The sequence below is a fragment of the Poecile atricapillus genome, chromosome 33 (genome assembly GCF_030490865.1).
Source record: "Poecile atricapillus isolate bPoeAtr1 chromosome 33, bPoeAtr1.hap1, whole genome shotgun sequence".
Classification (NCBI taxonomy): Eukaryota; Metazoa; Chordata; class Aves; order Passeriformes; family Paridae; genus Poecile; species Poecile atricapillus.
This window is the reverse complement of record NC_081281.1, coordinates 2,015,518-2,042,683: the sequence shown is the minus strand read 5'-3', so window position 1 is coordinate 2,042,683 and position 27,166 is coordinate 2,015,518. Positions and strand designations below refer to the sequence as shown.

Genomic DNA, 27,166 nt, shown 5'->3' with positions numbered 1-27,166 from the left:
TCTGGAGAATTTGGGGTGACCCGGGGGGGTCCGTGGGGTGTTGGGGACACCGAGGACACGAGGGGGGTGTGGGGTCTCTCCCCCTCCCCTCCCCCTCCCCCTCCCCTCCCCCTCCCCTCCCCCTCCCCTCCCAGTCCATCCCAGTACACGAGGGGGGGTTAAACTGGTTTATTGCTCTCGGGGGGGGGGGGTCCTGCTGCCCCCCCAGAATTTGGGGGGGGTCCCGACGCCCCCCTCCCCCCTCGGGGTTAGTATCGGGGTGCGGGAGGGGGTCCGGGGGGGGTCCCGAGGGTGGGGGAGGGGCTCAGTAATAGGTTTCCTTCTCCACCCAGCCTGGAAAAAGGGGAGGGGGCGTCAGGGGGGGGCGAAATGGGAGCGCCCCCACCCCAATTCCCTCCCCGCTTTTTGGGGGTTCCCATTTTTTACAGTTTCCATTTTTTGGGGTCCCCATTTCGTGTTGGTTTTCCCCCCCTTTTTTTTTTTATTTCCCCTCGTTTTCCCCCTATTTTTTTTTGTTTCCCCCCCCTTTTATTTTTGTTTTCTCCCCTTTTTATTTTGATTTTCCCCCATTTGTTTTGTTCCCCCCATTTTGTTTTTTAATTCCCCTCATTTCCCCCCATTTATTTTTATTTCCCCCCCTCTTTTTTTGCTTTCCCATTTTTTTTTTAATTTCCCCTCATTTTCCCCCATTTCTTTTTATTTTCCCCCCCTTTTTTTTAATTTCCCCCCATTTCCCCCATTTTTTTGTTGCTTTCCCATTTTTTTCATTTCCCCTCATTTTTCCCCCAATTATTTTTATTTCTCCCCCCCTTTTTTTTTATTTTCCCCCATTCCTCCCCTTTTTTTTATTTCTCCCCATTTTTCCCATCATTTTTTTGTTGCTTCCCCCTTTTTTTTTTCCTTTCCCCCCATTTTTCCCCCCATTTATTTTTATTCCCCCCTTTTTTTTTGCTTCCCCCCATTTTTCCCCCCCTTTTTCCTTTCCCCCCATTTTCCCCATCTTTTTTTTTATTTCCCCTCATTTTTCCCCCCATTTATTTTTGTTTTCCCCCTTTTTTTTTTGCTTCCCCCCCATTCCCTCCCTTTTTTTTATTCCCCCCCATTTTTCCCATCTTTTTTTTTTTTGCTTTCCCCCCATTTTTTTTCATTTCCCCTCATTTTTCCCCCATTTTTTGGTCCCCCTATTTTTTTGCTTTTCCCCCATTTCCCCCCCCTTTTTTTTTCATTTCCCCCATTTTTCCCCCCATTTATTTTTATTTCCCCCCTTTTTTTTTGCTTCCCCCCATTTTTCCCCACTTTTTTTCCTTTCCCCCCATTTCCCCCATATTTTTTTTTATTTCCCCCCATTTATTTTTATTTCCCCCCCTTTTTTTTTCCTTTCCCCCATTTCCCCCCCATATTTTTTTTTATTTCCCCCCTTTTATTTATGTTCCCCCCATTTTTTTTGCTTTCCCCCCATTTTTCCCCCCATTATCTTTTTATTTCCCCCCTTTTTCCTTTCCCCCATTTTCTCCCATTTTTCCTTTCCCCCCATTTCCCCTTTTTTATTTCCCCTCATTTTCCCCCCATTTATTTTTATTTCCCCCCCATTTTTTTTCCTTTTCCCCCATTTCCCCCCCTTTTTTTTATTTCCCCCCATTTTCCCATCATTTTTTTTTTGCTTTCCCCCCATTTTTTTCATTTCCCCTCATTTTCCCCCCATTTTTTGGTCCCCCTATTTTTTTGCTTTTCCCCCATTTCCCCCCCTCCCTTTTTTTAAATTTCCCCCATTTTCCCCCCATTTATTTTTATTTCCCCCCTTTTTTTTTGCTTCCCCCCATTTTTCCCCCCCTTTTTCCTTTCCCCCCATTTCCCCCATATTTTTTTTATTTCCCCCCATTTATTTTTATTTCCCCCCCTTTTTTTTTCCTTTCCCCCATTTCCCCCCCATATTTTTTTTTATTCCCCCCCTTTTATTTATGTTCCCCCCATTTTTTTTGCTTTCCCCCCATTTTTCCCCCCATTATCTTTTTATTTCCCCCCTTTTTCCTTTCCCCCATTTTCTCCCATTTTTCCTTTCCCCCCATTTCCCCTTTTTTTTTTATTTCCCCTCATTTTCCCCCCATTTATTTTTATTTCCCCCCCATTTTTTTTCCTTTTCCCCCATTTCCCCCCCTTTTTTTTATTTCCCCCCATTTTTCCCATCATTTTTTTTTTGCTTTCCCCCCATTTTTTTCATTTCCCCTCATTTTTCCCCCATTTTTTGGTCCCCCTATTTTTTTGCTTTTCCCCCATTTCCCCCCTCCCTTTTTTTTTATATTTCCCCCCCATTTTCCCCCCATTTATTTTTATTTCCCCCCTTTTTTTTTGCTTCCCCCCATTTTTCCCCATTTTTTTTCCTTTCCCCCCATTTTCCCCATCTTTTTTTTTATTTCCCCCCATTTCTTTTTATTTCCCCCTTTTTTTTAAATTCACCCCATTTCCCCCATCACATTCCTCCCCACCCCACACACTTTTAGGGTCACCCCCATTTTTTGGGGTCCCCCCTCACCTCCTGGGTATCTCCTCAGGATCAATTTCCGCACCTCGTCGTAGGCGAAGATGAGGAGGGAATAGGGGAAGGCGCAGAACCACCAGGTCACCCTGGCAACAAAAAACCCCCAAAATTCCGTCACCCCCAAATTCCGTCACCCCAAATCCCCCCGGGGGGCTGAGATTTGGGGTGGGGGTCGGGATTTTTGGGGTGAGCCTCACTTGAGGGGGTACATGCGCAAAGCCACCCCCATGCCCGGGCAGTAGGACAGGAACGCCGCCAGCGCCGTCTCCTCCAGCAGCCCGAAAATCAGGATCTTGTTCCTAAAAAATGGGGGGATTTGGGGTTTTTTGGGGGTTTTTTGGGAGGAAATTTGGGGGGAATTTGGGGGGAATTTTGGGGAGAAATTTGGGGGGATTTGGGGGAAATTTGGGGGGAAATTTGGATGGAATTTGGGGGAAATTTGGGGAAAATTTAGGGAGAAATTTGGGGGGAATTTGTATGGAATTTGGAGGAAATTCGGGAGAAATTTGGGGGGAATTTTGGGGATAAATTTGGGGGAAATTCGGGGGAAATTTGGGGGGAATTTTGGGGAGAAATTCGGGGGGAATTTTGGGGAGAAATTTAGGGGGATTTGGGGGAAATTTGGGGGGAATTTGGATGGAATTTGGGGGGAATTTGGATGGAATTTGGGGGCATTCGGGGGAAATTTGGGGAGAAATTCGGGGGGAATTTTGGGGAGAAATTTGGGGAGATTTGGGGGAAATTTGGGGGGAATTTGGATGGAATTTTGGGGGAATTTGGATGGAATTTGGGGGGAATTTGGATGGAATTTGGGGGGAATTCTGGGGGAAATTTGGGGGGAATTTTGGGGAGAAAATCGGGGAAATTTGGGGAGAAATTCGGGGAAATTTGGGGAGAAATTTGGGGGGAATTCGGATGGAATTTGGAGGAAATTTGAGGGAAATTCGGGGAAATTTGGGGAGAAATTTGGGGGGAATTTGGGGGAAATTCGGGGGGAATTTGGGGGGAATTTGGGAAGAAATTCGGGGGGAATTTGGGGGGAATTTGGGGGGACATTCGGGGGGAATTTGGGGGGAATTCGGGAGGAAATTCGGGGGGAATTCGGGGGAAATTCGGGAAGAAATTCGGGGGGAATTTGGGGGTTCATGGAGGCTCTGGGTGGGATCTGGAGAATTTGGGGTGACCCGGGGGGGTCCGTGGGGTGCTGGGGACACCGAGGACACGAGGGGGGGGTGGGGTCTCTCCCCCTCCCCTCCCCCTCCCCTCCCAGTCCATCCCAGTACACTGGGGGTGATTTGGGGATATTTTTGGGGTGATTTTGGGATGTTTTGGGGTGATTCTGTAGGGTTTTTTTGGGCTGGGTTTGAGGTGGGATTTTGGGGCATTTTGGGATGCTTTTGGGGCGTTTTGGATGTTTTTGCGGTGTTTGGGATGGTTTTGGGGTGATTTTGGATGTTTTTGGGATGTTTTTGGGATGTTTTGGATGTTTTTGGGGTGTTTTCCCTCACTTCATGCCCTGCTGGAAGATGGAGCTGGGACAGGCTCTGGAGGTTTTTGGGATACTTTCGGGATGTTTTTGGGTTGATTTTGGGATGTTTTTGGGATGTTTTTGGGATGTTTTGGATGTTTTTGGGGGTGATTTTGGGATGTTTTTGGGGTGTTTTGGATGTTTTTGGGGTGATTTTGGGTCATTTGGGGGCATTTTTGGGATGTTTTGGGGCATTTTGGGGCATTTTTGGGGTGTTTTCCCTCACTTCATGCCCTGCTGGAAGACGGAGCTGGGACAGGCTCTGGAGGTTTTGGGGTGATTTTGGGATGTTTTTGGGGTGTTTCGGATGATTTTGGGGTGTTTTGGATGTTTTTGGGGTGATTTTGGGATGTTTTGGGTCATTTTGGGTCATTTTTGGGGTGTTTTCCCTCACTTCATGCCCTGCTGGAAGACAGAGCTGGGACAGGTTCTGGAGGTTTTTGGGTGATTTTGGGGTGGGTTTGAGCCGGGATTTTGGGGCATTTTGGGATGTTTTTTGGGATGTTTTTGGGATTTTTTGGGGTGATTTTGGGATGTTTTTGGGGTGTTTTGGATGTTTTTGGGGTGTTTTGGATGTTTTTGGGGTGATTTTGGGATGGTTTTGGGATGTTTTTGGGATGTTTTGGGGTGTTTTGGATGTTTTTGGGGGTGATTTTGGGATATTTTGGGGTGTTTTGGATGTTTTTGGGGTGATTTTGGGATGTTTTGGGGCATTTTGAGGCATTTTTGGGGTGTTTTCCCTCACTTCATGCCCTGCTGGAAGACGGAGCTGGGACAGGTTCTGGAGGTTTTGGGATACTTTCGGGATGTTTTTGGGTTGATTTTGGGATGTTTTTGGGATTTTTTTGGGGTGTTTTGGATGTTTTTGGGGTGATTTTGGGATGTTTTGGGGTGTTTTGGATGTTTTTGGGGTGATTTTTGGATGTTTTTGGGGTGTTTTGGATGTTTTTGGGGTGTTTTGGATGTTTTTGGGATGTTTTTGGGGTGATTTTGGGATGTTTTGGGGTGTTTGGGATGTTTTTGGGGTGTTTTGGATGTTTTTGGGGTGATTTTGGGATGTTTTGGGGCATTTTGGGGCATTTTTGGGGTGTTTTCCCTCACTTCATGCCCTGCTGGAAGACGGAGTTGGGACAGGTTCTGGAGGTTTTGGGATGTTTTTGGGGTGATTTTGGGCTGTTTTTGGGATGTTTTGGGGCATTTTGGGGCATTTTTGGGGTGTTTTCCCTCACTTCATGCCCTGCTGGAAGACGGAGCTGGGACAGGTTCTGGAGGGTTTTGGGATATTTTTGGGGTGGGTTTGAGCCGGGATTTTGGGGCATTTTGGGATGTTTTTTGGGATGTTTTTGGGATTTTTTGGGGTGATTTTGGGATGTTTTTGGGGTGTTTTGGATGTTTTTGGGGTGTTTTGGATGTTTTTGGGGTGATTTTGGGATGGTTTTGGGATGTTTTTGGGATGTTTTGGGGTGTTTTGGATATTTTTGGGGTGTTTTGGATGTTTTTGAGGTGATTTTGGGCTGTTTTGGGTCATTTTGGGGCATTTTTGGGGTGTTTTCCCTCACTTCATGCCCTGATGGAAGACGGAGTTGCGCTAGGTTCTGGAGGTTTTTGGGTGATTTTGGGATGGTTTTGGGTGTTTTGGAGTAATTTTGGGATGTTTTGGGGTGTTTTGGATGTTTTTGGGGTGATTTTGGGATGTTTTTGGGTTGATTTTGGGATGTTTTTGGGATGTTTTTGGGCTGGTTTTGGGCTGTTTTTGGGATATTTTGGGGTGTTTGGGATGTTTTTGGGATGTTTTTGGGCTGTTTTTGGGGCATTTTGGGATATTTTTGGGGTGTTTGGGATGTTTTTGGGGTGATTTTGGGATGTTTTTGGGTCATTTTGGGTCATTTTTGGGGTGTTTTCCCTCACTTCATGCCCTGCTGGAAGACGGAGTTGCGCCGGGTCTTGCAGATGATGAGATCCGCCCACTGCACCACCACGATGCTGGCGAAGAACGCGGTGTGGCACGTGAACTCCACCACCTTGCGCTGCTCGTACGTCTGCCACCAGCAGGAGGAAACCGGGAGGAAACCGGGAGGAAACCAGGAGGAAACCAGGAGTAAACCGGGAGTAAACCGGGAGGAAACCGGGAGGAAACCAGGAGTAAACGGGGAGGAACCCGGGAGTAAACCGGGAGTAAACGGGGGGGAAATGAGAGTGGAAATGGGATGGAAATGGGTGTGTGACTGGTGTAACCAGAGTGTAAGTAGGGTGTAACGGGTGTGTAACTGGGGTGTAACTGGTGTGTAACTGGGGAGTAACTGGGGAGTAACTGGGGTGTGACTGGGGTGTAATTGGGGTGTGACTGGGGTGTAACTGGGGTGTGACTGGGGTGTGACTGGGGTGTGACTGGGGTGTAACTGGGGTGTAAGGGGGGTGTAACTGGGGTGTAACTGCGGTGTGTAACTGGGGTGTAACTGGGGTATAAGGGGTGTGTAACTGGGGTGTGACTGGGGTGTGTAAGGGGTGTGTAAAGGGTGTGTAAAGGGTGTGTAAGGGCTGTGTAAGGGCTGTGTAACAGGTGTGTAAGGGCTGTGTAAGGGCTGTGTAAGGGCTGTGTAAAGGGTGTGTAAGGGCTGTGTAAGGGCTGTGTAAGGGCTGTGTAGGGGCTGTGTAAGGGCTGTGTAAGGGCTGTGTAACAGGTGTGTAAGGGCTGTGTAAGGGCTGTGTAAGGGGTGTGTAAGGGCTGTGTAAGGGCTGTGTAAGGGGTGTGTAAGGGCTGTGTAACAGGTGTGTAAGGGCTGTGTAAGGGCTGTGTAAGGGCTGGGTAAGGGCTGTGTAAGGGGTGTGTAAGGGCTGTGTAAGGGCTGTGTAAGGGCTGTGTAAGGGCTGTGTAACAGGTGTGTAAGGGCTGTGTAAAGGGTGTGTAAGGGCTGTGTAAGGGGTGTGTAAGGGCTGTGTAAAGGGTGTGTAAGGGCTGTGTAAGGGCTGTGTAAGGGCTGTGCAGGGGCAGTTTCGGGGTCCCTCACCCACTCCTGTCCGTAGGAATCCTCCAGGTCGTTCTTGGAGCGATCGTCCCAGGCCAGGCGGATCCCCAGCAGCGTCCCCGGCAGGAAACCGTTCTCCGCCAGGATCACAAAGTAGGTGAAGAACCCGCCCAGAGCCTGGATCATCCCTGCGGGATCGGGAATGGGATCAGGATGGGGATCATCCCTGCGGGATTGGGAATGGGATCAGGATGGGGATCAGAGCCATGGGATCGGGAACGGGATCAGAGCCATGGGATCGGGAACGGGATCAGAGCCATGGGATCGGGAATGGGATCAGAGCCATGGGATCAGGAATGGGATCAGAGCCATGGGATCGGGATCTGGGTCGGGAATGGGATTGGGATCTGGGTCAGAGCCATGGGATTGGATCACAAAGTAGGTGAAGAACCCACCCAGAGCCTGGATCATCCCTGTGGGATCGGGATGGGGATCAGAGCCATGGGATCGGGAATGGGATCGGGATGGGGATCAGGATCAGAGCCATGGGATTGGGATCAGCATCCAAGGACCAGGATCCTTGGATTTGGGATCACCCCATGACCCTGCACTGACCGATCTGGCTGTAGGCCATGCTGATGGTCCTGAGTGACCCTGAGTGACCCTGAGTGACCCCTGAGTGACCCCTGAGTGACCCTGAGTGACTCTGGGTGACCCCCAAGTGACCCCTGAATGACCCCCGAGTGACCCCTGAGTGACCCCTGAGTGACCCCTGAGTGACCCCTGAGTGACCATGAGTGACCCCGAGTGACCCCTGAGTGACCATGAGTGACCGGGACCCTGAGTGACCCCTGAGTGACCCCTGAGTGACCATGAGTGACCCCTGAGTGACCATGAGTGACCCCGAGTGACCCGAGTGACCATGAGTGACCATGACCCTGAGTGACCCCTGAGTGACCCCTGGGTGACCACTGACCGATCTGGCCGTAGGCCATGCTGAGTGACCCTGAGTGACCCCTGAGTGACCCCTGGGTGACCACTGACCGATCTGGCCGTAGGCCATGCTGATGACCCTGAGTGACCCTGAGTGACCCCTGAGTGACCCCTGAGTGACCCCTGGGTGACCACTGACCGATCTGGCCGTAGGCCATGCTGATCAGCCGCTCGTTGACCAGTTTGTCGCTGCGGGGGTTCCGCGGTTGCCGTTTCATGATGTCGCTCTCGGCCGCCTCGTAGGCCAGCGAGATGGCGGGGACCTGAGGGGACAGCGGTGTCACCCAGTGTCACCTCGTGTCACCTGCTGTCACCCTCTGCCATTCAAAGTCACCCAGCGTCACCCAGCGTCACACCCGCGGCACCCGATGTCACCCCAATGTCATCCCACTGTGACCTAGTGATACCCCTGTGTCACCCAGCGTCACACCCGTGGCACCCGATGTCACCCCAATGTCACCCCTTGATGGTGATACCCCTGTGTCACCCGCTGTCACCCACTGCCAGCCTGTGACATGCCCGTGCCACCCAATGTCACCCCATGGCACCCCAGTGTCACCCTGTGTCATTGCCTGCCACTCTACCGTCACCCTGAGTCACAAAGTGTCACCTCCCTGTCACCCATTGTCACCCTGGTGGCACCCAATGACACCCTGATGGCACCCAGTGACACCCTGGTGGCACCCAATGACACCCTGGTGGCACTCAGTGTCACCCTGGTGGCACCCAATGACACCCTGGTGGCACCACTGTCACACATCATGGGATGGTGGCAGCGCCCAGGGGCAGGAGGATTTGGGATCTCTGCGGTGGATTTGGGATCCCTGGGATGGATTTGGGATGGATTTGGGATGATTTGGGATGGATTTGGTGTCCCTGGGATGGATTTGGGATGGATTTGGGATGATTTGGGATGGATTTGGTGTCCCTGGGATGGATTTGGGATGGATTTGGGATGGATTTGGGATGGATTTGGGATGGATCTGGGATGGATCTGGGATGGATTTGGTGTCCCTGGGATGGATTTGGGATGGATTTGGGATGGATCTGGGATGGATCTGGGATGGATTTGGTGTCCCTGGGATGGATCTGGGATGGATTTGGGATGGATCTGGGATGGATCTGGGATGGATTTGGGATGGATTTGGGATGGATCTGGGATGGATTTGGGATGGATCTGGGATGGATTTGGTGTCTTTGGGATGGATTTGGGATGGATTTGGGATGGATTTGGGGTGGATTTGGGATGGATTTGGGATCCCTGGGTGGATTTGGGATGGATTTGGGATGGATTTGGTGTCCCTAGGATGGATTTGGTGTCTTTGGGATGGATTTGGGATGGATTTGGGATGGATTTGGGATGGATCTGGGATGGATTTGGGATGGATTTGGGATCCCTGGGATGGATTTGGTTGTCCTGGGATGGATTTGGTGTCCCTGGGATGGATTTGGGATGGATTTGGGATGGATTTGGGGCCGTCGCTCACCATGTCGGTGCCCAGGTCGATGCAGAGGATGGTGACGGTGCCCAGGGGCAGCGGGATGTTGGCGATGATGAAGAGCAGGAACGGGGTGATCTCGGGGATGTTGCTGGTCAGCGTGTAGGCGATCGACTTCTTCAGGTTATCGAAGATCAGGCGGCCTGCGAGGGGACAGTGGTGACCCCAAAAATCCCCAGTGGCACCAATTCCCCCAAAATCCCAAATATCCCAAATATCCCCAATGTCCCCAATGTCCCCAATGTCCCAAATGTCCTCAGTGACCCCAGTGTCCCCAATGTCCCCAATGTCCCAAATGTCCCCAATGTCCCCAATGTTCCCAATGCCCCAGTGTCCCAAGTGTTCCCAATGTCCTCCATGCCCCAATGTCCCCAATGTCCCCAATGTCCCCAATGCCCCAGTGTCCCCAAAGTCCCCAATGCCCCCAAAGTCCCCAATGTCCCCAATGTCCTCCATGCCCCAAAGTCCCCAATGTCCCAATGTCCCCAAAGTCCCCAAAGTCCCAGTGTCCCTAATATCCCCAATGCCCCAGTGTCCCCAATGTCCCCAATGTCCCCAAAGTCCCCAATATCCTCAAATTCTCCAACAACTCCACTGTCCTTAATTCCCCCAATTCCTCCAACATCCCCAATACCCCCAATGTCCCCAATGTCCCCAAACCCCTGTGTCTGTCCCCGACCTTCCTCGACGCCGGTGACGATGGAGGCGAAGTTGTCGTCCAGCAGGATCATGTCGGCCGCCTGCTTGGACACGTCGGAGCCGGCGATGCCCATGGCGATCCCGATGTCCGCCTTCTTCAGCGCCGGAGAGTCGTTGACGCCGTCACCCGTCACCGCCACGATGGCACCCTGGGGACGTTGGGGACATTGGGGACATTGGGTGTATTGGGAGTATTGGGACATTGGGAGTATTGGGACATTGGGGACACTGGGGATGTTGGGGGACATTGGGGACATTGGGGACACTGGGGACGTTGGGGACATTGGGGGCACTGAGGACATTGGGGACATTGGGGGTATTGGGACACTGGGGACACTGGGGATGTTGGGGACATTGGGGACATTGGGGGTATTGGGACACTGGGGACACTGGGGGTATTGGGGACATTGGGGGCACTGAGGACATTGGGGGTATTGGGAGTATTGGGGACATTGGGGACATTGGGGACATTGGGGGCACTGAGGACATTGGGGACATTGGGGGTATTGGGACACTGGGGACATTGGGGACATTGGGGGTATTGGGACATTGGGGACATTGGGGGCACTGAGGACATTGGGGACATTGGGGGTATTGGGACATTGGGGACATTGGGGGTATTGGGGGTACTGGGACATTGGGGACATTGGGGGCACTGAGGACATTAAGGTCACTGGGGCCACTGGGGACATTGGGGGACACTGGGGATGTTGGGGGACATTGGGATCACTGGGGGACACTGGGGTCACTGGGCACCAGGGGGGACATCACAGGGCAAAGGGACAGGGACATGGCTCGGGACACTGTGGGGTGTGGCAATCCCAGGGGACATGGGCTTGGGGACACCATGGACATGAGGATGGGGACACCGTGGGACAGAGGGGTGGGGACACCGTGGGACATGAGGATGGCAATAGCAGGGGTCGTGGGTTTGGGGACACCGTGGGACATGGGACTGGGAGCAGCAAGGGACAGGGATGACAGGGGACAGGTGACAAAGGACAGGTGACAGGAAACAGGACAAAGGAGAAGGGATATTGGGATAAGGGGGGATATGGAGACAGGTGACACAGGTGACACAGGTGACACGGGTGACACAGGTGACACGGGTAACACGGGTGACACGGGTGACACAGGTAACACGGGCGACATGGGTGACACGGGTGACATGGGTGACACGGGTGACACAGGTGACATGGGTGACACGGGTGACACAGGTGACAGGTGACACAGGTGACACAGGTGACATGGGTGACACGGGTGACACAGGTGACATGGGTGACACAGGTAACACAGGTGACACGGGTGACACGGGTGACATGGGTGACATGGGTGACACAGGTGACACAGGTGACACGGGTGACACGGGTGACATGGGTGACATGGGTGACACAGGTGACACGGGTGACACAGTTGACACAGGTGACACAGGTAACACGGGTGACACGGGTAACACGGGTGACACGGGTGACACAGGTGACACCGGTGACACAGGTGACAGGGACAGGGTGGTGTCACCTGTCTCTGGCAGCCCTCCACGATGATGAGTTTCTGCTGGGGGGACGTGCGGGCGAAGACGATCTCGGTGTGGTTGCGCAGGATCTCATCCAGCTGCTCCGAGCTCATGTCCTTCAGGTCCGAGCCGTGCACCACGCATGCCTTGGCCTCCCTGAGGGGTCACGGGGAGGTCACAACCCCAAAACTCCTCAGAAGACCCCCCCGGGATCCCCAAATCCCCGGGATCATCCCTAGGCTCCCCACTGGATCCCCCCAGATCCCCTCCCCAGCTGCTCCCATCCCGTGTCCTTCAGGTCCGAGCCGTGCACCACCCATGCCCTGGACTCCCTGAGGGGGTCACGGGGGGGTCACAACCCCAAAATCTGCTCCAGCACCCCAAAATTACTGGAAAACCCCCCCTGGGATCCCCAAATCCCATCAATTTCCCCCATCTGGCTCACCTGGGGTTCCCCAGTCTCACCTGAGTCTCACCTGAGGCTCCCCTGGGGGCTCCCCTGGCTCACCTGGGGCTCACCTGGCTCACCTGGGGTTCCCCTGGCTCACCTGGGGCTCACCTGGGGCTCCCCTGGGGTTCCCCAGTCTCACCTGAGTCTCACCTGAGGCTCCCCTGGGGGCTCCCCTGGCTCACCTGGGGCTCACCTGGCTCACCTGGGGTTCCCCTGGCTCACCTGGGGCTCACCTGGGGCTCACCTGGGGCTCCCCTGGGGTTCCCCTGGGGTTCCTCTGGCTCACCTGGGGTTCACCTGGGGCTCACCTGGGGTTCCTCTGGCTCACCTGGGGTTGTCCTGGCTCACCTGGGGCTCACCTGGGGCTCCCCTGGCTCACCTGGGGTTCCTCTGGCTCACCTGAGGCTCACCTGGGGTTCCCCTGGGGTTCACCTGGGGTTCACCTGGGGTTCACCTGGGGCTCACCTGGGGCTCACCTGGGGCTCCTCTGGCTCACCTGGGGTTGTCCTGGCTCACCTGGGACTCACCTGAGGCTCACCTGGGGTTCCTCTGGCTCACCTGGGGTTCACCTGGCTGACGGGGATGTTGAGCCGGGCCGCGATGTCCTCCACGGTCTCGTTGCCCTCAGAGATGATCCCGACGCCTTTGGCGATGGCCTTGGCCGTGATCGGGTGGTCCCCGGTCACCATGATCACCTGGGGGGCACCGGGGGCACCGTCAGCACCTGGGGGACACCTGGGGGACACCTGGGACACCTGGGGGACACCTGGGGGACACCTGGGGACACCTGGGGGACACCTGAGGGACACCTGGGGGACACCTGGGGGACACCTGGGGACACCTGGGGGGCACCTGGGGGACACCTGGGGGACACCTGGGACACCTGGGACACCTGGGGGACACCTGGGGGACACCTGGGGGACACCTGGGACACCTGGGGACACCCGAGGGACACCTGGGGGACACCTGGGGGAGGGGTTTGGGGTCCTGGGTGGGCTCGGGGGGTGTTTTGGGGTTCCATGCGGGATCAGGGGGGTTTTGGAGTCCCGGGGCAGGGGGGTTGGGGTCTGGGTAGACTCAGGGGAGATTTTGGGGCTCAAGTGGGGTCCTGGGAGTTTTGGGGTCCCAGGTGGGCTCGGGGGGGGCTTGGGGTCCTGGGTGGGGTCCCGGGGGTTTTGGGGTCCCGGGTGGGCTCCAGGGGAGGGGTTTGGGGTCCCGGGTGGGGTCTGGGTGGGCTTTGGAGTCCCGGGGCAGGGGGGTTGGGGTCTGGGTAGACTCAGGGGGGATTTTGGGGGGCTCGAGTGGGGTCCCGCGGGTTTTGGGGTGCAGGGTGGGGGTCCCACCTTGATGCCGGCGCTCCGGCACTTGCCGACGGCGTCGGGCACGGCGGCGCGGGGGGGGTCGATCATGGACATGAGCCCCACGAAGCAAAGGTCGCTCGTGGGGAAATTCACCTCGTCCGCGTCGAAGCGGAACCCGCGGGGAAACTTGTCCGGGGGCAGGTACAGGTGACAGAACCCTGGGGACACGGCCAGGGGACCCTGAGACCCCGCGGACACCCCCAGGGACCACCCGGACACCCCCAGGGACCACCAGGACACCCCCAGGGACCACCAGAACACCCCCGGGGACCACCCGGACCCCCGCAGGGACCACCAGGACCCTCCCCAGGAACCACCCGGACACCCCCAGGGACCACCCGGACCCCCGCAGGGACCACCAGGACCCCCCCAGGTGTACCCAGGACCCCCCCAGGTGTACCCAGGACTCCTCAGGACCCGACCCCGAGCCCCGCCCCAGCTCCAGGTAAGGGCTCTGGGTGACTCCTTCTTCTCCTCGTGCAGGTGCTGCTCCCCAAAATCCCCCCGGGGACCCCCAAATCCTTCCTGGACCCCCTCAGGACCCCCCAGGACCCCCCTGGGCATACCCAGGACCCTCTCCCTGAGCCCCCCCAGCTCCAGGTAGGCGTTCTGGAAGATTCTTCCATGTTCTTATCCAGGGTCTCCTCCCCCAGATCCCCTCCGGATCTCCTTCCAGACCCCCAAATCCCCCCGGGGACCCCCAAATCCCCCAAGAGACCTCCTCAGGACACCCCAGGACACCCCAGGACCCCCCGGCTGTACCCAGGACCCTCTCCCCGAGCCCCCCCAACTCCAGGTAGGGAGCTTAACAACTCCTCCTTGTCCTAATCCAAGTAGTGCTCCCCGAGATCCCCTCTGGATCTCCTTCCAGACCCCCAAATCCCCCCGGGGACCCCCCCAGGACCCCCCGGGCGTACCCAGGACCCTCTCCCCGAGCCCCCCCAGCTCCAGGTAGGCGTTCTGGAAGGCCTCGCGCATCTCCTGGTCCAGCGGCTGCTCCTGGCCCTGCAGGAGGATGCGGGAGCAGCGGTCCAGGATGCGCTCGGGGGCTCCCTTCATCACCAGCAGGTGACCCTGGGGGTCGTCCTCGCGCTCGTGGATGGACAGCTGGACACGGGGACAGGGGTGTCACACGCTGCCCGGTGGCACCCATCGGTGGCACCCATCCGTGTCACCCGTCGGTGTCACTGGTGTCACCCACATGCTTCCCAGTGTCACCCACATGCTTCCCAGTGTCACCCACATGCTGCCCAGTGTCACACACACGTTGCCCGGTGTCACCAATCCATGGCACCCATCGGTGTCACCCATCAGTGTCACCCGTGGCACCCACACGCTTCCCAGTGTCACACACACGCTGCCCGGTGTCACCCATCGGTGTCACCCATCGGTGTCACCCATCAGTGTCACCCGTGGCACTCACACGCTGCCCGGTGTCACCCATCAGTGTCACCCGTGGCACTCACACGCTTCCCAGTGTCACACACACGCTGCCCGGTGTCACCCATCAGTGTCACCCATCAGTGTCACCCGTGGCACTCACACGCTTCCCAGTGTCACACACACGCTGCCCGGTGTCACCCATTGGTGTCACCCATCGGTGTCACCAGTGTCACCCACACACTTCCCAGTGTCACCAGTGTCACCCATCAGTGTCACCCATTCGTGTCACCCATCGGTGTCACCAGTGTCACCCACACACTTCCCAGTGTCACCCATCAGTGTCACCCATTCGTGTCACCCATCGGTGTCACCCGTGGCACCCACACGCTGCCCGGTGTCACCCATTGGTGTCACCCATCGGTGTCACCAGTGTCACCCACACGCTTCCCAGTGTCACCAGTGTCACCCATCAGTGTCACCCATTCGTGTCACCCATTGGTGTCACCCACACGCTGCCTGGTGTCACTCATTGGTGTCACCCATCGGTGTCACCTGTGTCAGCCACACGCTTCCCAGTGTCACCAGTGTCACCCACACACTGCCTGGTGTCACCAGTGTCACCCGCCAGTGTCACCCATCGGTGTCACCGGTGTCACCCACACACTGCCCAGTGTCACCCACCCTTCCCAGAGTCACTGGTGTCACCCGCCAGTGTCACCCGTGTCACCCACACACTGCCCAGTGTCACCCACCCTTCCCAGAGTCACTGGTGTCACCCATCAGTGTCACCCGTGTCACCCACACACTGCCCGGTGTCACACGCACACTGTCCAGTGTCACCCCAGGGTCACACACACACACTCCCCAGTGCTCCCAGTGCCCCATCCCAGCGCTCCCAGTGGCCCCAGTGCCCTGTCCCAGTACCCCCAGTATTGCCAGTGCTCCCAGTGCCCCATCCCAGTGCTCCCAGTGCTCCCAGTGCCCTGTCCCAGTACCCCCAGTATTGCCAGTGCTCCCAGTGCCCCATCCCAGTGCTCCCAGTACCCCCAGTGCCCCATCCCAGTGCCCCCAGTGCCCCATCCCAGCACCTGGTACTTGTTGGTGGAGTTGAAGGGGATCTCGGTGACTTTGGGGTTGCGGTCGCGCATTCTCTTGACGGAGCCGCAGGACAGTTGGATGCACTTGAGCAGCGCCGACTCCGAGGCGTCCCCGGCCGTGTCCCGCTGCGGGTGGGGACACCGTGGTGTCACCGGGGGCTCGGGGGGGCCGTGTCCCCTCCCCCGGGGCCTTGGGGACCTCTCCTGACCTTGGAGATGGAGATGTTCTCCTGGCCCGGCTTGAAGACGGCGCGGTTACAGAGCCCCGCGATGCGCGCCAGGGCCGCCCACGTGGGCGAGCGCTTGTCGAAGGTGGCACCTGGGGACATCGGCCACTGTCAGGGCACCCCTGGTGTCACCAGGGCCACCCACTGACCGCCCTGGTGTCACCAGGGCCACCCACTGACCGCCCTGGTGTCACCAGGGCCACCCACTGACCACCCTGGTGTCACCCATTGACCACTCTGGTGTCACCCACTGACCCCCCTGAAGTCACCAGTGTCACCCACTGACCACCCTGGTGTCACCCACTGACCACCCTGATGTCACCAGTGTCACCCATTGACCACTCTGGTGTCACCCACTGACCCCCCTGATGTCACCAGTGTCACCCACTGACCACCCTGGTGTCACCCACTGACCACCCTGGTGTCACCAGCGTCACCCATTGACCGCCCTGGTGTCACCAGAGTCACCCACTGACCACCCTGGTGTCACCCACTGACCACTCTGGTGTCACCCACTGACCCCCCTGGTGTCACCAGTGTCACCCATTGACCACCTTGGTGTCACCAGCATCACCCATTGACCACCTTGGTGTCACCCACTGACCACTCTGGTGTCACCCGCTGATCACCAGGATGGCGAGGGAACAGGATTCCAGGGGATTGGAGCTCCAGGAGACTGAAGTGTCGGGGGTTTGGGGTTCCAGGGATTGGGGTTCCAGGGTTTGGGGTTCCAGGGATTGGGGTTCTGGGGGATTTGGGTTCCAGGGATTGGGGTATTGGGGGTTTGGGTTCCAGGGATTGGGGTTCCAGGGATTGGGGTTCCAGGGGATTGGGGTGTCGGGGGTCGGGGTTCCAGGGATTTGGGTTCCAGGGATCGGGGTGTTGGGGGGTCAGAATTCCAGGGGATTGGGGTGTTGGGAGTTTGGGGTTCCAGGGGATCGGTTTTCCAGGGATTTGGGTTCCAGGGATTGGGGTTCCAGGGATTGGGGTGTTGGGGGTTTGGGGTTCCAGGGATTGGGGTATTGGGGGTTTGGGGTTCCAGGGATTGGGGTTTCAGGGGACTGGGGTGTCGGGGGTCGGGGTTCCAGGGATTTGGGTTCCAGGGGATTGGGGTTCCAGGGATTGGGGTTCCAGAGGATTGGGGTGTCGGGGGTCGGAGTTCCAGGGATTTGGGTTCCAGGGTTTGGGGTTCCAGGGGGTTTGGATACTGAGGTCCCAGGGCATTGTTGTTTCACAGGATTGGGGTGCTGGGGGCACTGGGAATTTTGGGGTGCCCCCCACGCACCCGACTGGTCCTCGGTGGTGTCGGCCTCGTGGATCTGGTTGTCGAACCACATGTGGGCCACGGTCATGCGGTTCTGGGTCAGCGTCCCCGTCTTGTCCGAGCAGATGGTGGAGGTGGAGCCCAGGGTCTCCACGGCCTCCAGGTTCTTCACCAGGCAGTTCTTCCGCGCCATGCGCTTGGCAGTCAGGGTCAGGCACACCTGGGGGGCACCCCGGGGTGTCACGGGGGGTGGGACCCCCGGTTTGGGGTGCACAGAATACCCCGGACCCCAAAACTGGCACCAGAACCCCCACAATGTGCGCCCTCAATGCCCAGACCCCCACCTGGAGATCACCTGGTCATCAGGGTCAGGCACACCTGGGGGGCACCCCGGGGTGTCACGGGGGGTGGGACCCCCGGTGTGGGGCCTGTGGGCCCCCCACAGCACCCCAAAACTGAGCCCAGTGCCCCATATCCCCCTTCCAGTGCCCCCTCCCACCGTGGCGGTGGCCAGCAGCCCCTGGGGCACGCTAGCCACAATGATGCCCATGAGGAAGATGATGGTGGAGCCCCCCAGTAATGCCTCTATTGCCCTACCAGTTCCCTCCCAGTGCTCCCAGTTCCTTCCCAGTTCCCTCCCAGTTCCCTCCCAGTACTCCCAATGCCCCCTCCCACCATGGCAGTGGCCAGCAGCCCCTGGGGCACGCTAGCCACGATGATGCCCATGAGGAAGATGATGGTGGAGCACCCCCGACAGTGCCCCCACTGCCCTTCATTTCCCTCCCAGTGCCCTCCCAGTGCCCTCCCAGTGCCCTCCCAGTTCCCTCCCAGTGCTTCCAGCCCCTCACCGTGACGGTGGCCAGCAGCCCCTCGGGCACATTGGCCACGATGATGCCGATGAGGAAGATGACGGCCTCCAGCCAGGTGTAGCCGAGGATGAGGGAGAGGATGAAGAAGGAGAGGCCGAGGAACACGGCCACGCCGGTGATGAGGCGGATGAAGTGCTCGATCTCCATCGCGATGGGCGTCCGCCCCACCTCCAGCCCCGAGGCCAGCGACGCGATCCTGCCCATCACCGTCCGGTCCCCGGTGGAGATGACGATGCCCCGCGCGGTCCCTGGGGTGACACGAGGGTGACAAAGAGCCCAGGGACACGGCCGGGGCGGAGGGGGGACGCTGGGTGCCCACCTTCCACGCAGTTGGTGGAGAAGAAGCAGATGTTGCGCGTCTCCAGGGGGTTCTCGTGCGTGAACTCCGGGGAGCGCGTCTGCGGCTCCGACTCCCCCGTCAGCGAGGAATTGTCCACCTTGGGGGGGAAATGGGGGGCGCAGAGGGGGGATTGGGGGGGAATTGGGTGGGAATTGGGGTACGGGGGTGTGGGTGGGAATTGGGGATTGGGTGGGAATTGGGGTACAGGGGGTGTGGGTGGGAATTGGGGATTGGGTGGGAATGGGTGGGCACACGAGGGGATTGGGGGGGAATTGGGGAGAATTGGGGGATTCAGTGGGAATTGGGGTATGGGAGGTGTGGGTGGGTTTGGGGATTGGGTGGGAATTGGGGTACAGGGAGTGTGGGTGGGAATTGGGGATTGGGTGGGAATTGGGGTACAGGGGGTGTGGGTGGGCTTGGGGATTGGATGGGAATTGGGGTACAGGGGGTGTGGGTGGGAATTAGGGATTGGGTGGGAATGGGTGGGCGCACGGGGGATTGGGTGGGAATTGGGGGGATAAAAGTAGGAATAGGTGGAAATGGGGGAGATTTGGGGGATTCAGTGGGAATTGGGGTATGGGGAGTGAGGGTGGGTTTGGGAATATGGTGGGAATTGGGTGGGTTTGGGGATTTGGGGGGAATTGGGTGGGAATGGATGGGCACACGGGGGATTGGGTGGGAGTTGGGGGGATAAAAGTAGGAATAGGTGGAAATGGGGGAGAATTGGGGGATTCAGTGGGAATTGGGGTATGGGAGGTGCGGGTGGGTTTGGGGATTGGGTGGGAATTGGGTGGGAATGGATGGGCACACGGGGGATTGGGTGGGAATGGGGGAGAATTGGGGGATTTGGTGGGAATTGGGGTATGGGGTGTGGGTGGGTTTGGGGATTCGGTGGGAATGGGTGGGAATGGATGGGCACACGAGGGGATTGGGTGGGAATTGGGGGGATAAAGGTGGGAATAAGTGGAAATGGAGAATTGGGGGATTCAGTGGGAATTGGGGTACGGGGAGTGGGGGTGGGTTTGGGGATTGGGTGGGAATGGGTGAGCACACGGGGGATTGGGTGGGAATTGGGTGGGTTTGGGGATTCGGTGGGAATTGGGTAGGAATGGGTGAGGACACGGGGGATTGGGTGGAAATTGGGGGGATAAAGGTGGGAAAAGGTGGGAATGGGGGAGAATTGGGGGATTCAGTGGGAATTGGGGTACGGGGGATTGGGTGGGAATGGGGGAGATTTGGGGGATTCAGTGGGAATTGGGTGGGATTGGATGGTTATGGGGTGGAAATGGTGGGGTGTGGGTGGGATTGGGGGATATGGGTGGGTTCAGGTGGGAACAGATGGAATGAAGGTGTGCGGGAGGGACGGGTGTGTAGGGGTGGGACTGGGTGGGAAATGGGGGTGCCCCTCGTGCCCCCCTCGGAGATGATCACCCTGTCCCCACCCAATGTCCTCAATGTCCCCAATGTCCCCAATGTCTCCCCTGTGCCCCCGTGGGAGGAGATGATCCTCATGTCCACGGGGCACCCTGTCCCCACCCAGTGTCCCCAATATCCCCAGTGTCCCCTGTGCCCCCCAGTGCCCCCCTGTGCCCCCGTGGGAGGAGATGATCCTCATGTCCGTGGGTACCCTGTCCCCACCCAGTGTCCCCCATGTCCCCAGTGTCCCCCAGTGCCCCCCAGTGCCCACCTTGCAGCCGTGGGAGGAGATGATCCTCATGTCCGTGGGTACCCTGTCCCCACCCAATGTCCCCAATGTCCCCAATGTCCCCCCTGTGTCCCCCGGTGCCCACCTTGCAGCCGTGGGAGGAGATGATCCTCATGTCCACGGGCACCCTGTCCCCACCCAGTGTCCCCCATGTCCCCAATGTCCCCAATGTCCCCCAGTGCCCACCTTGCAGCCGTGGGAGGAGATGATCCTCATGTCTGTGGGCACCCTGTCCCCTCCCAATGTCCCCAATGTCCCCAATGTCCCCCAGTGCCCACCTTGCAGCCATGGGAGGAGATGATCCTCATGTCCGCGGGCACCCTGTCCCCTCCCTTCACCTCCACCAGGTCCCCGACCACGACGTTCTCGGCGTTGATCTGGATCTTCTCGCCCTCGCGGATCACCAGCGCTTGCTGGGGGAGCACCGGGCACCTCAGGGGGTGCCCACCCCCCCGGGACCCCCCCGGCTGCGCCCCCGCTGCCCACCTGGGGCACCATGTTCTTGAAGGAGTCCATGATCTTGGAGCTCTTGGCCTCTTGGTAGTAGGAGAAGCAGCCGGTGACGATGACGACGGCGGCCAGGACCACCCCCAAGTACAGCTGGTGAGGAGGGGGGGAACCTCAGCACCGGGGGGGGGCACCGTGGGACCCCCCCAGGGACCCTCGGGGCAGGGTGACAGGCAGGGGACACCCTGAGTGCCAGCCAGGGTGAGGTGACCCCCCCAGGGACCCTCGGGGCAGGGTGACAGGCAGGGGACACCCTGAGTGCCAGCCAGGATGAGGTGACCCCCCCAGGGACCCTCGGGGCAGGGTGACAGGCAGGGGACACCCTGAGTGCCTGCCAGGGTGAGGTGACATGCCCCTCACACCCACTGTGCCCCTTGGGAGTTGGCACCGGGCACAGAGGGGACAGGGGGCCACCAGTTTGTGCCACCCTTAATGCCACTGTCCCCACAGCACTGTCCCCAGTGCCACCGTCCTCATGGCACCTGTCCCCCCGCACCAGTGCCTGTGCCTCCCTCGATGTCCCTGTCCCCATGACACCCCTGTCCCCGTGATGTCCCCACCTCCCTCGATGTCCCTGTCCCCACGACACCCAAGCTCTGCCCACATCCCCCATGTCCCCATGTCCCCCATGTCCCCCATGTCCCCATGCCCCGCGTGTCCCCCATGTCCCCATGTCCCCCATGTCCCCCGTGTCCCCGTGTCCCTGTGTCCCCATGTCCCTGTGTCCCCATGTCCCCAATGCCCCCCATGTCCCCATGCCCATGTCCCCATGCTCCCAATGGCCCCATGTCCCCATGTCCCTGTGTCCCCATGCCCATGTCCCCGTGTCCCCATGTCCCCATGTCCCCCATGTCCCCGTGTCCCCCATGTCCCCATGTCCTCCATGTCCCCGTGTCCCCGTGTCCCCCATGCCCCCCATGTCCCCCATGTCCCCCGTGTCCCCATGTCCCCATGTCCCCGTGTCCCCATGTCCCCATGTCCCCATGTCCCCCCGTGTCCCCATGTCCCCCATGTCCCCCATGCCCATGTCCCCATGTCCCCCGTGTCCCCATGTCCCCCATGTCCCCCATGTCCCCGTGTCCCCGTGTCCCCTCACGTTGTCGTTGGCGGGCTCGTCCTCCATGGCAGCCTGGATGCCGTAGGCCAGGAAGCAGAGGATGGCGCCGATCCAGAGCAGGATGGAGAAGCCCCCGAAGAGCTGCCGGCAGAACTTCACCCACTCGGGGGTGGTGGGAGGGGGCGTCAGCGCGTTGGGACCGTCCTGCACCAGGATCTCGGCCGCCCGCGCGTTGGTCAGGCCCTGCACAGGGGACACGGTGACACCGGGGACACCGCGGGGGCGTAGGGGGGACGGGGGGCAGGGGACACTGGGGACACTGGGGACACTGGGGACACCGCGGGGGCATAGGGGGGACAGGGGGCAGGGGACACTGAGGACACTGGGGACATTGGGGACACGGACAGGGGACACTGGGGGCATTGGGGACATTGGGGACATTGGGGACATTGGGGACATGGACAGGGGACATTGGGGACATTGGGGACATTGGGGGTGATGAGGATATGGGCAGGGGACACTGGAGACATTGGGTACAGGGGACACAAGCAGGGGACATTGAGGACATTGGGGACACTGGGGACATTGGGGACACTGGGGATATTGGGGACATTGGGGACATGGGGGTGAAGGGGAGCATGGGGTAGAGGGACGTGAGGACACAGGGACACGGGGACATGGGGACAAGGGGACATCTCACCCGGGACAGGTCCACCTGGTACTTCCTGCCCAGCTCATCCAGGGACAGTTTGTGGTCATCCTGAGGGACAAATGTCACCCCTGTCACCGCGTCCCCTCAGCCAGGGTGGCGCTGTCCCCACCGTCCCCTGTCACCCGTGCTCCCCATCCAGAGGGGGTGGCCAGCTGTCCCCTGGTCACCCACGTCACGTGTGTCCCCCCAGCCAGGCCGGTGTGGCCACTGTGCCCCATGTCACCCGTGTCCCCCTCAATGGGGTGGCACGGCACAGCCGTGTCCCCAGAGTCCCACATCCCCCACGTTACGCCTGTCACCGTGTCACCTCAGCTGGGTGACATGGCCAGCTGTCCCCATGACCCCAAGTCACCCCAGCAGGGTGGCGTGTCCCCATGTCACCCATGTCACCGTGTCCCTCTGGATGGGATGACACAGCCAGCTGTCCCCGGAGTCCCATGTCACCCGTGTCACTGTGTCACCCCGTCTGGGGTGACCTGTTCAGCTGTCCCCATGTCCCCATGGTCCCATTCCACCCACGTTCCCCTGAATGGGGTGGCATGGCCACCTGTCCCCACAGTCCCGTGTCACCCATATGACTCATGTCCCCCACGTCCCCCAGCCACGGTGGCATGGCCACTGTCCCCACCGTCCCACATCCCTCATGTCTCTCATGTCCCCACGTCACTCATGTCCCTGTGGATGCAATGACACGGCCACCATCCCCATGTCCCCCATGTCCCTCATGTCCCCCATGTCCCCCATGTCCCCCTGTCCCTGTCCCCCTGTCCCTGTCCCTGTCCCCCTGTCCCTGTCCCCCTGTCCCTGTCCCCCTGTCCCTGTCCCTGTCCCTGTCCCCCTGTCCCTGTCCCCCATGTCCCCATGGACGCAATGACATGGCCACCATCCCCATGGTCCCATGTCCCTCATGTCCCCCATGTCCCCCATGTCCCCCATGTCCCCCATGTCCCCCTGTCCCTGTCCCTGTCCCTGTCCCTGTCCCTGTCCCCCTGTCCCCCTGTCCCTGTCCCCATGTCCCCACTCACCAGGTTCACCTCCTTCTTGAGCTCGTCCAGCTCCTTCTCCTTCTGCTTCCTCTTCCCGCCGCCATTCTCGGACGTGGTGGCCGCGGGCGAGTACTCACGGCCGGCCTGCGGGGACACCCCCGGGTGGGCACGGGGACCCCCCCGGCGGGCAGGTGACCCCCCCCCGACCCCCCCAGTGCCACCCCCGCCCCCCCTGCCAGCCCCGGGCCAGGGGCCATTACCATGGGCGTGGAGGTCACGGCCAGCACCGGCGTCACCGTGGCCACCGGCATCGTCGGCGTGGGGAGGGGGCGGCAGGCACCGGGCGGCCGTGGGCGGGGGGGGCACCGCGGGGGGGGCACGGGGGGGTCAGCGGGGTCACTGGGGGGCGGGGGGGTTGTTGTGGTCATCAGGGTGACATTGAAGTCATTGGGGGAGTCACGGTGACCGATGGCCTTGTGGCCGTGGGGTGGTCACCAAAGTGGCCCTGTGGCCATGGGGGGGTCACTGTGGCCATGGGGTGGGGGTCACCAATGTGGCCCTGTGGCCATGGGGGGGGGTCACTGTGGCCACGGGGGGTCACCAAAGTGGCCCTGTGGCCATGGGGGGGGTCACTGTGGCCATGGGTGGGTCACTGTGGCCATGGCGGGGTCACCAAAGTGGCCCTGTGGCCATGGGGGGGTCACTGGTCACCAGGGTGTCACTGTGGTCACCAAGGGGTCACTGTGGTCACTAGGGTGGCCTTGTGGCCATGGGAGGTTCATTGTGGTCACCAGGGGGTCATTGTGGTCACCAAGGGGTCACTGTGGTCACTGGACAATCATTGTGGCCCTGGGGGCGTCACTTTGGTGACAGAGGTGGCACTGTGGTCACCGTGGTGGCGCTGTGGTCTGAGGAGGGGTCACTGTGGTCACCACGGTGGCTTTGCGGCCATGGGGGTGGCCACTGGGGTGTCCCCAGGGCTGGCCAGGGGGGTGGCACTGTGGTCATGCAAAGTGGCACTGTGGCTATGGGGGGTCACTGTGGCCATCACTGGTCACTGTGGCCATCGGGGGTCACTGTGGCCATCACTGGTCACTGTGGCCATCGGGGGTCACTTTGGCCATGGGGGGGGGTCACTCTGGCCATCATTGGTCACCATGGCCATCGGGGGTCACTGTGGCCATCACTGGTCACTCTGACCATGGGGGGTGGTCACTGTGGTCATCACTGGTCACTGTGGCCATGGGGGGGTCACTGTGGCCATCACTGGTCACTGTGGCCATGGGGGGTGGTCACTGTGGTCATCACTGGTCACTGTGGCCATGGGGGGGTCACTGTGGCCATCACAGGTCACTGTGGCCATCGGGGGTCACTTTGGCCATGGGGGGGTCGCCGTGACCATGGGAGACCCCCAGGCCCATCATGGGGGGGTCACCAGGACCACGGGGGTGTCCCCAAGGTCACGGGGCGGTCACTGTGGCTGGGAGGGGTCCCCTGGGCCATGGCGGTGTCACTGTCACCACAGGGGGGTCCCCAGGACCATGGGGGGGTCCCCACAAGCCGGGCAGAGGAAGAGCCCCCCCGGGGAGGGGGGGGAGCGGGGTCCTCCCTGCCTTTGGGGGGGTGGCAGTGTCACCCCCTGTCCCCAGGGGTCCCCCGGTGGCCCGGCCGGGGGTGGGGCCGATGTCATGGAAAAGCTCCGGGAGCCAAAACCGACACCGGGAGCTGGGGGGGGCCGGGGGGGGCTCGAGTTACCGGGGGGGGGGGGGGGGACACGGGGGTACCCCAACCCCCCCAACCCCCCCAACACCCCCCGGGGGGGGTTTCTGCCCCACCTCCCAACACGGGACACCCCAATTGTGGCTCCACATTGGGGGGAACCCACCTGAGGGACCCCCCCGCATTTAGGGGGGTGTGACGGGGGGGGGGGTGTCGGGTGTCGCGCGTGTCCCCCCCCCTTGGGGACAGCGCCAAGGGGACACCCGCGAGGGGGGGGAGGGGGGAACCCACATCCTGCGGGGTCCCCCCACTTTTGGGTGGGTGCCCGGGGTTGGGGGGGGGGGGTGGATTGGGGCGGGGGGGTCCCCGGGGGATACCGGGGGGGGGTTGGGCGTGGGGCCAGCGGCGCTCGGGGCCCCCCCGCGGGCGTTGCCAGGGCACCGAGCCCGGGGCTCGGGGCAGCCGCGGGCACCGCGCCACGCCGGGGGGGGGGGTCCCGCCCGTGGGGGGGTTCCCGCCCGTGAGGGGGGGTCCCGGGGGTCCCGCCCACCGGACTCGCGATTTACAGAGCGGGAGGGGGCGAGTTTGAGCCCCCCACGCCCCCCTCAAATAAAGACCCCCTCCACAGGAGGGGGGTCTGCAGCCCACGCGTGTTTCTCCTTTTGGGGAGGGGGGGGACACGGTGGGACCCCCGTGGGGGGATTTTGGGGGGTTTTGGGGGGCACCGAGGGGATAATTTGGGGAGGGGGCAGCGCCCACGGGGGGTGTCTCGGGTGGGGAGGGGTGAACTTCTGGGGGTCCCGAGTGGGTCGGTGCCCACGGGGGGGGGGATGGTCCGGCTGGGGAGGGGGTGTGATTCTGGGGGTCGTAGGGGTGGGGGTCCCGAATGGGGGGGGCCCGGTTGAGTCGCGGGGGGTCTCTGAGTGTCGCGGGGGTGTCGCGGGGGGTGCCACGCGTGGGTGCCAGCCCTGAGAAGGGGTCCCCGGGGGGGTTTTCCCGCATGGGGTGGGGGGCGCGGAGTGGGCGCACCGTGTGGGTGGGTGGGGGGGTCTTTGGGGGTGTCCCGCGTGGTTTTGGGGTGCCACGAGTGCTTTTGGGGTGCCCTAAGTGGGTTTGGGGTGTCTCGCGTGGGTGAGCTCCGCGCCTGGGGGTGCCCGGCATGGTGGGTGGGCTCTCGGGGGGAGAGGGGAGGGGGGTTTGGGAAAGGGGGGGGGGGGATTTTTTGGGTGCCCCGCGTGGGTCCGTGCCCCGCGTGGGTCCGTGCCCCGCGTGGGTCCGTGCCCCGCGTGGGCGCCCCGGGCCGCCCCTACTCACCCCTCTGCCCATGGCGCTGCCGTCCTCCTTCCCAGCCCGGGACACTTTTGGGGGGGGCGCGGCGACAGCGGCCGAGAAAAACCCAGCGGGCCCCGCCCGGGCCGGCCCCCCCCCGCCCCCACCCCGCCCCCCACCCCAACCCCCGCCGCTCCCCCCGGCCTCGCGGAGGGGGTGGGGGGTCTCAGGGGGGCGCTGGGAACGCAGGTGTGCGGGGAGGGGAGGGGGTGACCCTTCCTGACCCCCCCAAATCCAGGGGGACCCCGACATCCGGACCCCCCACGGCTCAGCTTTGAGAGGGGGCGGCTCATTATGGGGAGGGGCGAAGGCTGCGGACCCCCCCCAGAGCAGGGGGTGACCCCGGGGGGTGTTCCTTTTGAGGGGGGGGTGTTGTTTATTTTGGGGGGGGTCCCTACACTGGTGTGTGCCCAGTGCTCCCAGTC

General features: G+C 60.1%; 1 protein-coding gene across 5 annotated transcripts; it reads right to left on the bottom strand.

Moving 5' to 3' along the window:
* Positions 1-180: 180 nt before the first annotated feature.
* Positions 181-26,834, bottom strand: LOC131590381 (sodium/potassium-transporting ATPase subunit alpha-2). 5 transcript variants are annotated; one of them, XM_058860415.1, is made up of 23 exons: positions 23,954-24,059; positions 23,733-23,837; positions 22,696-22,755; positions 22,035-22,238; positions 20,918-21,031; positions 20,710-20,844; positions 18,706-18,823; positions 18,366-18,634; positions 17,539-17,737; positions 16,236-16,345; positions 16,018-16,152; positions 14,464-14,653; positions 13,529-13,704; positions 12,744-12,880; positions 11,740-11,890; positions 10,202-10,370; positions 9,511-9,665; positions 8,163-8,286; positions 7,073-7,218; positions 5,973-6,103; positions 2,734-2,835; positions 2,531-2,622; positions 182-333 (listed from the first exon to the last, which is right to left on the bottom strand). In XM_058860415.1, the coding sequence occupies exons 1-23, from the start codon at positions 24,002-24,004 to the stop codon at positions 305-307; spliced, it is 3,102 nt and encodes a 1,033-aa protein (XP_058716398.1). In that variant the 5' UTR covers positions 24,005-24,059; the 3' UTR covers positions 182-304. The 5 variants fall into 5 exon arrangements, with proteins under 5 accessions (XP_058716396.1, XP_058716398.1, XP_058716397.1 ...); XM_058860416.1 differs by lacking the exon at positions 23,954-24,059 and adding an exon at positions 26,727-26,834 and having other exon boundaries at positions 183-333; XM_058860412.1 differs by lacking the exons at positions 12,744-12,880; positions 13,529-13,704; positions 14,464-14,653; ... (9 more) ...; positions 23,733-23,837; positions 23,954-24,059 and adding an exon at positions 12,472-12,487 and having other exon boundaries at positions 183-333.
* Between the last annotated feature and the right edge of the window lie 332 nt (positions 26,835-27,166).

Coding starts and splice junctions, on each gene's coding strand:
- LOC131590381 (XM_058860415.1), bottom strand. CDS start 24,004: ATGCCGGTGGCCACGGTGACGCCGGTGCTGGCCGTGACCTCCACGCCC. Junction 23,838..23,953: donor CCGTGACCTCCACGCCCATG/GTAATGGCCCCT, acceptor GTGTCCCCGCAG/GCCGGCCGTGAGTACTCGCC. Junction 22,756..23,732: donor TCAAGAAGGAGGTGAACCTG/GTGAGTGGGGAC, acceptor TTTGTCCCTCAG/GATGACCACAAACTGTCCCT.